Here is an 11,488-nt window from a genome sequence, read left to right on the forward strand (position 1 = left end):
CAGAGTCTGACTGGGGCCACTCTGAACACCACCAGCAGGCAAGACAGGTAAAGTGTATAGCCTAATGACAGAGGCGAGGAGAGCGGGAATCGAACCAGCAACCCACCGATCGAAGGACGACCTCCTCGATTACTCCATTGAATTATTGAACTTCAAAATTGTTCACTAATCTGACATGTTGACCTGGGAAACAACTCCCAGTGAACGTGAACTGCTGGTGAGATGAACTGCTCTCAAGTAAATTTGATCATTTGGTTTGAATCGAAAAATGTTAAAGTAAATTAACTGCTGAAGAAAAAAGAAAAAAGTTAAATTGCCGAGGATTCAAATTACGAGGATCGAAGCCTAAGATTGTTTGACCTTGCACTGAAATTTCAAAACTACCTTTTTACATATTTTTTGTTAGTGTTCGAACATCCCCAGTGCTGAATTATTTGTTTATATAGGCTCCAGAACATTATGAAAATATAATCCCGATAGTCCTAATGTCTTCTTCTGCTGACTGAAATACAAACACGCACACACATACACAATTTTCTAAAAGATCTTTCAATCTAGGACTGATTCATTGCGATATTACATACGCACACTTTATGGCGTACTTGAATAGTCCCTACATTTAGCAGTTTGTTATTGTCCTTAAATGTTTAGCCAAGTAAAAGCACCACATGTAATAATTATTATAAGAAAGAATACATAACTTTCGGTTCAATTTGTAGATTGTACGTCTATGTAGATTTGGAAATGTTTCAGTTTATATATGATCTATCATATATTTATCTAACTTAATGAAACCAAACTCAGAAAAAATAAGATAAATCTTCAGAAGGATGAACTCTGCTACTTAGATGTATGAGGACAACACAGCTGTGATTAAACAAACTTTCCCAAACCTTTCTTTTCCTTCATCACCCTTCCCTCTCCATGAGCTCCATTGTCTCAGCCACCGAAAAACAACAAGTTGTGGGGATCAGGATGAATGGCACTATATGGTGGCTGTACATATTAACATACACAATATGAATGCAGAAGACTTGAAAATTAATATGTGATTAAAAATGTCAAAGCAGTCTGCCGCGATTGCAGTATTTAATATTGAGATAATTATTGTGATCCCGTTAAAAATTAGAGCTTTACTTTGTTAAACCTTAGAATTACATGTGAAATGCAAACAAATTCCAAATTACAGATTTGATCATATGATTCTTAAAGTCTGTGGAACATTTGCCATCATATTTTTCACAGGTGTAAATTATATCACATGGAAAAATCTTACACTTGTGCAATATTTTCCAAAGAATATTTCACATGTGAATCAAAAGTAATCACATGTAAAACATGTTCTACCTTTTGCCACCATTGCTTTCATCTGAGCCTCCCATGGCCAACATATGTGGAAGATGACGTTTTCACATGTGATTGCAAGTCTCTGCATGTGGAAGCCATTTGACTGGCTGTGATGATCAGAGTTAAAATAACCCCACTGCCCTACTGTCTCATGTTCTCAGGCTATAAAGTACATAAAGTATTTTATAATGAGGTGGAGTATGGCAACACATACAAGAATCTGCTACCGCCATCTATTCAAGACATTTAATTCATTCCAAAGTCCAGCTCTAATGCGACGAGATGATCCTGAAGCCAATAAGGACAGCAGGGTGATTTTTTCATCTATAACATCACCCACAGTGGTCAGTGGTCAGTACTTAGAGAGGAACAGAGATGGTACAACTGTGGCTACGTTTACCGTTGAAGTAATAGGTGAGGATCCTGTCATATTTCACTTTGATCCACTTTGATAATGTACATTCAACTGTACATTCATACTAGAGTACAAAGAAATATGTCAAACCAGGCTCATATGTCTAACTGTCTCCGGACCACTGGTGGTCAGCGGGCGCCCCCTAGTGGTCGGCAAGGTACTGCATGTTTACTTGCCTTGACAGGAGCTCAAATGCGACGCTACACTTAGCTTCCCACAGGATTGTGTTTAAAAATAATAATGGCTAAATGGCTGAAGACCGGGTCACTTAAAAGAAATGTGGAAAGTTTCTCAAGGTGAGTTGCAGAACTTTTGTTTTTATGGTACACAATATGCTACAGGCTTGCATCTGGTATTTCTGCAAGACGCACCGAAGTACCCAACTTTCTTCATGTTGTTCTTTAGATTTTAACGGCATCTTGCATCCATTAGTGTTGCACTACTGTCATTTCTTGGATTGTATTTATTTATCAAATTCTCCTAATTTATTTTTTAAAAAACGAAGTACCTTTCTTCTTCCTTCACTACTATTATTTTAAATATAAAATAAGATCTTGTGATCTGTTACTCAGTTCTTTTAGCACATACTAAAAAGTATTCTACTCTTTGTTGAGTAATTTATTGAATGACTACGTTTTACTTCTACTACAATCTTTGGCTACTCTAGCCACCTCTCCTTAGTCATAGCTGGAGATTTCAACAATTCCTAAACATGCATGTAGGAGTGACCAGATTTCACTTATTTTCTATTTAAAACTGGCTTAATATTAAGTAGAAGCCTATTATCAAGAAAGATAAAGTACTATATTTGCATTAAGATTTCTTATTGTATAGTTAATATAAAGAAAATAAACTTCACATATAAATTTTCCCCCTCTTGTACTTTATGTACTTTATTCATGATCATCCTATCATTAATAGGAATAACAATATTAAAACTTTCTAACAAAACAATGTGCACTTGACTGAAATTATGTTCAAACAAGTACTGCCTAATAAAATGAGTTGTTGCTAATCAAAACTAGTCAGAAAGCGGCACATCAAATACTTACGAAAGCTTCTTTAGCTTTGTGGATGAAAAAGCCTCCTTTAAGTGACTACCTTTCTTTACAGTAACTACAGGCACTCCTACATGTTGCTCTGCTCCATGGAAACCACCAGACTGCCTCCAACATTTTAAACTCGACCAATGATGGCCTCTAATACTAAAGTAACAAACTGTGCCTCTACAGATGGGCCTCCTCCTCCACCAACCCAGTTCTGAACAGCACCCAGCCCTCTCTAGTCATGCCACCAATACCACAACTGACAGGCACGCAAGCTAACTAGGTCACAGTTGAGGGCAGACGTTTAAAGCCTTAAAGAAGGCAAGAAACTTAGCTTTTTATGAACCACTTAGTTTACAGGGGTTCTGTGGTAAACTGGCAGCACAAACTCTCCGACAGACTACTGATTTTTCTAAGCTGCAACACATTCAAACATACTACTTGGCACTGTATTGCAGTCATGTCAAAAGATGTGAGTTATTAAACCAGCATGAAGAACATCCATCCATTTTCTAACACCCTTGTCGCTAGTGGGGTTGGTGCCTATCTCCAGCTAACGTTCTGGGCGAGGCGGGGTTCACCCTGGACAGGTCACCAGTTTGTCGCAGGGCAACACAGAGACAGACAGGACAAACAACCATGCACTTACACACTCAACCAGACCAGTCATGTTTTTGGACTGTGGGAGGAAGCCGGAGTACCTGGAGAGAACCCACGCTAGCACAGGCAAACTCCATGCAGAAACTGCGCCACTGTGCAGCCCGCATGAAGAACAAACAAGAGATAAATCCTTCACATTAGCCCTTATGGGTCCCTTTCATTTTAAGCGTCACCTGTATCGTCACAAAATAGGGCGTCTATAAAGATATTTATTCCAGTTTTTTATACAAAAGTCTGAAATCCAGATCTCCCAATACGTAGCACATATTCACGTTTATTTATGTTTTATTTAACCCCTTCAGTGCCAGCCTCAACAGTTAAAACAATCTTTTAGAAAAAAGCACAAGAAGCAAATTTTTTATACCCCATATATGAAATATGCACACATCATTGATCAGTATACGACTTCCCAAAACAATTCATTGTGATCGTAGCCCTGGCATGAGTTTTGATGAATTTTGTAGCTTCAGTAACTAAGCATCTCAAAGCCTTTACAGATCCACACAGGTTTTTCTATCTAGAGATCTACTCCAGCACCAGAACCTCCTAAGTTGAACTACATCTGTGAGCAATTTACCTTCCCCAGGTCCTAACCTTAAAATATCTATAAATCTAAGACAGAAAGAGCCTCCTGCTACACAAAATATTGTTTCTCCCCTTTTAAAAGGGAGAAATAATAATCTGTGACAATTTTATAATCCACTGGTGGCATTTTTAGTGTTCCTGGTCGACTTTAACAACATCTTCTATCATAACCAATCTTCAGTACAAAGGATTGAAAAACATTCCTCAATGGGAAGCTACAGTGATCCATCGATCAAGTCCAAAATTTGCTTTTGCACTGTCAGATTTGTGCCTATTGTGGTATCAAATGCCTGTCATCTAATAAGAGAAAATATCACCAGTCTAATTTACAAGCGTGACATTTTTGTTTGCACATCTTCAGCATATACAGTACCTTCTGTCAACCACAAGAGGGTGTGATGCCCTACATTCCCTTTGTTAGCCCAGCTAGAACAACTTGGACAGGTAAATAAAACCTTTGCCATGAATAAATCAAAACATAATTAGCTGATAAGAATTTATGCAAGTTTTCAGTTTAATTCTGGAGGATTTCAGAGAACATGCAGAGTTTCGCTCAAGATGAACTTTGCCTAATGACGTCTGCGCCTGATTGGTTTCTTCAAAGTCTGCATCTGAATTCATTCCCTCTATAATCAGTGTTAAACACTTTCTTATCTAAATACAAAATGGTAACTATTTGTGATTAGAATCTTTAAGTATATTAATGATTTGATTTTCAGACATTTTTCCTTATCTTGCTGAGATCTTGTTGGTCTGGATACTTTAGGCACTTTTAAAATTATCTTAAATTGTAAAAAAAATTTCTTGCTTGAAAGCTTTGATGGAAATCGCACATTTTTTATTTGTTCTGGTCACGAACAGTCAACTTGGACATAAACGTACATATTCTATTTTGACTTTCAATAATAAACTTTAACTGTTTGGTAGAAAGGTTTAATGGTGAGATGAGATAAAAGACAGCGACAGACTGGCGACCTGTCCAGGGTGAACCCCGCCTCTCGCCCGGAACGTAGCTGGAGATAGGCACCAGCAATCCTCCCGACCCCATTAGGGACAAAGGGTGAACAGAAAATGGATGGATGGATGGATGAGATAAAAGATAATTTAACACAGTGGCAAGAAAAATATTTGAATTATTCAAGGTGAGGTTTTTAAACCTAAGAACACTGTAGCAACAAATAAGCATGAAGGTAGGAGCATCATGCTGTGGGACTGTTTTCATAGCAGTGGCACTTCCTCATTTCACAAAGCTGAGATCCACATTCCTCAGCTTTATTGCAACACAACTACAAGGAAGTTAAACATGATGTCCCAACTTGGCAAAAATCCATATGTGTATATACCTGGGCAAAAAATTTGCAATACATAGCAACCTGGTTACAAGATAAAAACAATTAATACATATGCACAAGTATAAAACAATAAAAACAATGACACTGTTTCATAGAATCTTGTTGCCTAGCTTTAAGAACTGCTTGAAATAAGTCCAGTGAAATCATTTCCGACATCTTAAGTTCAGACTGCAACTGATTCCACGCTGTGGGGGCCAACACACTGAATGCCTACTTCCCTTTTTCAGTTCGAAAGTATGGGACATGCAGAAGAATAATGTTATTGGAGCGTAGAGAACGAGAACTGACAGTTCTATGTAGGAGAGTGCATAAATATGCTGGCATTAGACCGAGTAGAGATTTATATATCAGGATCATTAAATGATTGTTTCTCCGTACACTTAAAGGAGGCCATTCAGCTTTTGCATACAGATCACAATGATGTGTCGACTACCGGTTATTAATCTTTAAGCTCAATGATACACAGTATTTAATGATTGAAGACATTTGGTCGAAGCATTCAATATATAAAAAAGCATGTCAAAACTTTGATTTGATTAAAAAGGTAAACTTTAAGCTTTAGAAAGGGAAAGCCTTAAGGAAGTTGTAGACTTCTGGTGGAAGCTACACATAGTTTGAGTTTTTTTTTTTTTTGCTTTAATGTAGTTCCTTATTTCTGTACATATTTTCAACAAACTGTGGTGTTGGAACACAGCAGTACCTATTTGCTGCACTCCTTGTTTAAGTCGTGTCATGAGTGCATTAACAAAGATTAAAAGGTCTTTGCAACATTTCCAGACCGGAGTGCATTATTTAAAGCCACAATCAGGTTATTTAAGACGTTTTAGTTCCATTTGCAGATATTTAAATTTGTCAGTTTATAGTGTAAAAAAAAAAATCTTCTAAAACTAGAAGATGTGTGCACGCTTTTCTTCAGGCAAAATAAAGTCCTGAGAAGTTTCTATTTGATCCATTGTGTCTATTCCTCACAATTCTGTTAAAGCAAATGTAACTACATCTATGAAATAACTTACATTTTATTTGTTTTCTAATTTAATCTAAAAGATACATTTTAAACATTATTCTGGTGGCAACCACAGAAGATGTAGCGGGAAAGGGTATGCTGTTGATTGGTTGCTCTATTTAGACAAAATTGAGGCCAATAAAATTGTAACTTTTGCATCCGACTCCAGTGGAGAAAAAGAAAGCGGTACACTCATCGCATCTGTGTCCAGCTCAACTGACTGCTTTGCGTGCGTCACATTTCACCCTGAGATAGGAATGAGCATAATTAAAGTTTGACATTTAATGTATATTAATAAATTAGCACACCACTTCCTTGACAATACTTCCAGACACATTACTCCTTTAATCTGCTGGAGCTAATTGTGGAATGAACTTCCTGAAAAGCTGAATGATCTCTAAGTTTTGACTGAATACATTTCTGTTTACTGCAAGTTTCTGCTAAAAGTCAAGGATTGCTCTTTCATTTCATTCTTTTATCTTCATTTCTTTGTAGTTTGCATTTGGCCATGTCTCTAAAATGCACAATTATGTTTTTAATGTTTAAGTTATATTTTTCTTTTTAACTCTTATAACACTTTGAATCATGGTTTATGAATTGGTCTTAAGTCATCTTTAAAATATACTCAATAACATACAAAGTACTGTAATTCCTGACATTATCATTGCTGCACTTCACTTGTAGTTCATCTTTAAGTTACCTCTTGCATTCCAAGTTTGTTTCCCTCTAACTTTGAGACGTGGATAGGTTCTATAATGTCTATATTTCTAATATTTCTGTAACTCAATTTCCTGTCTGAAAGTAGAAAAAGGGACATTTTTGATTAAAAATCTCAGAGATAACTTTATTTTTCAAAGTTGTCACAAATGTAGAAATCATTAAACGTTGCCACTTCTCCCCACCAGCATGAGCGTCAATCTTCGCCCCACTCTACTCCTCTTTCCTCTTCTCTACTGCCCTCAGCCGCCCCTCCAGTTTGTTAAGCCGGCTCTCCAAACCAGAAGTCTTCTCGGAGCTTGAAGTGAACAGAGTCAGCAGGGCGACCACCAGCACCAGGACTCCCACTCGAATCGCTGTCGTCTCTGCGGAGGCGTGCTTGTCAGTCACGATCAGTCCGAAAAGCCAGAGAGCCAAAACCGTTTTCACAACCCAAAACAGCTGCTTGAAGACGCCAATCAGCAAACGGAGAAGGATGGTCAGACTCCAGTAGGCGATGAGGCCCACCAGACCCCACTGGGCAACGGCGGTCACGCCCTCCGGCGTGAAGCGTGGCAACGTTGCAACTGTGAAGACAAGAAATCCGGTTTAGGGTTTGCTATTTATTTGTTCTGGAGAAAGCAGGCCAGAACCAACACTCACACCTAAAAAGGTGTGGCAGCCAGACTGCCCACAAGTCCAGCTGCATATTTTCTCTTAAGCTCTACTCTGATTGGCGCAGAAACTTATCACACTTCAACATGCAAAATGTAATCAGCGATACACCAAAACTGAGAAAGCAGCAGAGTCTAAACACAGACCCAGTGTCTCAGCTGCAAACAATCCTGGTACCCACCGTCAAATCCTGTGACTCTGAGGATCTCGGTGACGTAAACGGCGATGACGTTCAGGCCGCTGGCTGCTCCCTCAGCCAAGAATCGGATTGCGGTTGACAGAAACTATGGTGGAGACGGGAAGGAGAGAGAAGGGAAAGAGTGAGAGGCATGCTTTTGCAGCAAAGACGATGGACAACATTCTGATCAAGCAGGGGCAAAACAAAGAGAAGATACAGCCAGCCATAGAGTCGTTTATCATGCAGAGACAGAGATTTACAGCAGGAGTTGGCACGAGCCCATAAAGCAAGAGGCCTTGAGGTGCTGCTCCTCATGATAGGATCCCTCTCTATTCATATACAGTGTCTCCTCACAACACCAGAATCAGATGCAGCACAGTCCTATCCTGTAAGCTCAAGGGTATCCCAGTCAGATGGACTGAGAGTGTGAGGGGGGGTCTTATCTGCACCTGTTGCATTGCACAGTAACACATGGACCGTCCACAGTGTAAGTCCTAACATCTGACACTTAATAGTGTGGCTTTACAGTGGGCTGCATGGGAAGATAGATGACACTGTAGCTGTAATGTCTGAGGAATGCTTGTGCAAACTCCAGAGGAAGGTTTTATAATCAACAAAAGGACACAATGTATGATATTAATAATATATCAAAAGCTGATGTGAGACGGAACAGAAAGGCTTGAATTAAATACAGTAACTTTATCTGTCAGACCTTGAAATTTCTCTGCTACATTATGTTTACTTGTGCTGAGTCAGAGCTGCATGCAGAGCTGTTGTGTTTGCTATTATTACTCAAAACCTTCGCTTTTCCAGGTTCAGTTGGAGAGACGTTGTTTAGCTTCTTTTTTTTTTTGTTATTGTTGCCGTTCTTGGTTGCATAACGAGGCAATTTCCATGCCAGGGATTGTGTGCGCATACACCCTGCATTTTTACATTCTGAGATCTGCCAACTGAGTCACAGTGAGCAACTTATCATCTAGCGACACATAAAAACAAAAATCTTATCTTCACGCAGCAGGGAGCGAGGCTGCATGCTCGCATGCAGATATTGCAAATGAGGCGGTGATGACTTCACAGAGGTTATTTTGCTTCAACTACAGGTGTTGCATGGGCTAAGCTAAACTGGCCAGCTCCAAAGTTTCAGTGGCGGCCCCAGAGTCTTGTGAGAAGCTGCAATGGACTTAAACGCCCTGGCAGAGTTTTAGTTGTTTTATTAAAACAGTTTAGAGAAATTTAGAAAAAAAAAAAAAAAATCTCAAAGCCCACAAACGTATGTGTGCCTAAATACTCCAAATCTTCCTATTTCAAACCCTAACTATGAGATCATATTTAATTTGAAAGCGTAGACAGAAGTAGTAGACATTTAAAAATGGCTCCATGAAAAAAAAAGCAACAAAAAATAATTATTGAAAATTAGCTAAGCTTACACTTCCCTCTCTTAAATACGTGCTTGACAAATATTTAGTCAGTATGACGTCCAGACAACCAGCAAATTCACAGGATTGACCTTTGCCACCTGACCCCCCCTTGGTGGCACCACTTACAAAGTCGGAACCATGCCACGGTGGAGTGTTTAGGAGTTTTCTTACCATAGCCAAGGTTTGGACGTTCTCCTGACCCATCATTGATTCAAGATACAACACAGCACTCTGAAGAGAAGGGAGCCACAGCATGGTGGGGGTAGGGTCATGATGTGGGAGTTTATGTGAGTGCATGGGCAAATGGGTCATATGGAGGTTGAGGGGATCAGGAGAAGGATTAGGAAGTTGAGGGAGCACGGAGAGAGGGATGAGCGTGAAGGATGAAGAGAAAAAGTGACAGCTGAAAATTAGTAAATCAGGGTTTGTTTTATCAAGAATATTACAGCTGAGTTATTAAGAACGAAAGAAAAAACAAGCATTTGCGAATAGAGAGAGAAAAAAAAAAGAGAGTGTATAATGGTGTGTTGCGGCTCCTCCTGTACCTCAGCAGCGGAGCGGATCACTCCTGCTCCCACCACCGACTCCGCGTACCGCTGGATCTCCTGGCAGGTTCCCGTGATGACGGTGCGCAGGGTGACCACCGGCGGGCTCTCCGCCTTGGCCTGCTGGCCCCCGGCCCAGCACAGCGACACGCCGACAACCAGCGTAGCTACAGAAAACCAAACCCGAGCCATGGCCCCGTCGGAGAACAATGGGGATGGGTGTGGAAGCGGCGTGCCAAGATGTGCGCGCACAGGTTTTTGCGCTGCAGCTCGGGGAGCTTTAGGCAGGCTCGGAAATCAAACGCTTAATTAAAAATGGCTTCTGTGGGGAGCAGTCTGAGCGGGCTTCAAACGTGCATCTCGAGCGGGAAAACGTGAGAAAACACGGTCCTGATCATCAAGTGATCAGCAAAATCAGACAAAATCCCCTCAGGATCTCAAATTATCCAGCCAATTATGTTTGGCGGCGCTGCCAGAATCTGATCCAGAGCGATCCTGCATTAACAGCGGCTATATTTGGCGTTGAAAGGCTTCCAGCAGGGTGTCCGAGCACACGATCTGCAGTCAGGACGCAGCGGTTCATACAGGAAAACAGAAGAATACAGCGGAAATACGTGAAAAGGCTTCCTTTCGTTGGGAGATTTATGAGAAAACGGGAGTGACGCGGCGAACCCGAGTGAACCTAAAGCTTCTTATTTCGGCTTCAGCTCCTTGTGTCCCTGTTCTTGCATTAAACGGTTAACTGTGATGGATTATGTTGCTCAAATCTTCACGGATAAAAGAAACACCTTCCTGAGCTCCACTCCCTTCCTTCAAGCGATTCTAACGACTGTTTCCAACGAGAAAACACGCCTGGATCTTCAGGGAGGAGGAGGAGGAGGAAAAGGGGGAGGAGAGCTCTGCAGCACAGGGATAAATAGAGATTTGCACACTGGGACTTGTTGTTTAACACACACACAGTCAAATGTGAGGACTGCTCATAGATTTAGGCTCCATCTCGCTCTTGTGTGATCAGGAAGTGATAGCTCCACTATCTTCCTTTGAAGTCTTTTTGCCACGTGCTGCACTTCTAACGCCACGACAGACTATAGAAAGTGAGAGAAATGTATTCATTCACAAACAAGGATGTTTTTGGGTACAAAGTAGTCATAACATATAATAAACGTTTTAACGTGTTAAATAACAGTATTAATTCAACCACTAACTCATTACAGGATTGATCATTTTGCGACCCTACACTGATTGGCCAGTAGGTGACGTTGCCCATTTTCCCAGCATATAGTGTCATTTTCCAGAACAATCAAGCAACTACTTTACCTTCAGTTCTTATGAAAATCCAGTCTGTTTTAAACATAACTTTAGAAGAAAACTGACACCTTGAAATTGGGCCTCTGTCTCTTTAAGAAGCTCCTACTCTTTTCAGCCTTCAGAGTATCCTCATGACAAGGCTTCTCATTATGCTGTTTACAACCGTTCTTCTTAGCTTTGCACTGAGAAGTAGTTCACACGATGACATCACCAGATGTGCAGTTCCACCGGGTGTTTGCTAACTGCTGCTAGTCTGGAGG

General features: G+C 40.3%; 1 protein-coding gene across 2 annotated transcripts; it reads right to left on the bottom strand.

The window, feature by feature from the left end:
* Positions 1–7,224: 7,224 nt before the first annotated feature.
* LOC102232418 lies at positions 7,225–10,805 on the bottom strand. 2 transcript variants are annotated; one of them, XM_005795297.2, is made up of 4 exons: positions 9,921–10,805; positions 9,547–9,606; positions 7,961–8,063; positions 7,225–7,691 (listed from the first exon to the last, which is right to left on the bottom strand). In XM_005795297.2, the coding sequence occupies exons 1-4, from the start codon at positions 10,110–10,112 to the stop codon at positions 7,339–7,341; spliced, it is 708 nt and encodes a 235-aa protein (XP_005795354.1). In that variant the 5' UTR covers positions 10,113–10,805; the 3' UTR covers positions 7,225–7,338. The 2 variants fall into 2 exon arrangements, with proteins under 2 accessions (XP_005795354.1, XP_023184490.1); XM_023328722.1 differs by lacking the exon at positions 9,547–9,606 and having other exon boundaries at positions 9,921–10,803.
* Between the last annotated feature and the right edge of the window lie 683 nt (positions 10,806–11,488).

This window comes from Xiphophorus maculatus, chromosome 23 (genome assembly GCF_002775205.1).
Source record: "Xiphophorus maculatus strain JP 163 A chromosome 23, X_maculatus-5.0-male, whole genome shotgun sequence".
Classification (NCBI taxonomy): domain Eukaryota; kingdom Metazoa; phylum Chordata; class Actinopteri; order Cyprinodontiformes; family Poeciliidae; genus Xiphophorus; species Xiphophorus maculatus.

Coding starts and splice junctions, on each gene's coding strand:
- LOC102232418 (XM_005795297.2), bottom strand. CDS start 10,112: ATGGCTCGGGTTTGGTTTTCTGTAGCTACGCTGGTTGTCGGCGTGTCG. Junction 9,607..9,920: donor TGATCCGCTCCGCTGCTGAG/GTACAGGAGGAG, acceptor CCTTCTCTTCAG/AGTGCTGTGTTGTATCTTGA. Junction 7,692..7,960: donor CAGAGTCACAGGATTTGACG/GTGGGTACCAGG, acceptor TTGTCTTCACAG/TTGCAACGTTGCCACGCTTC.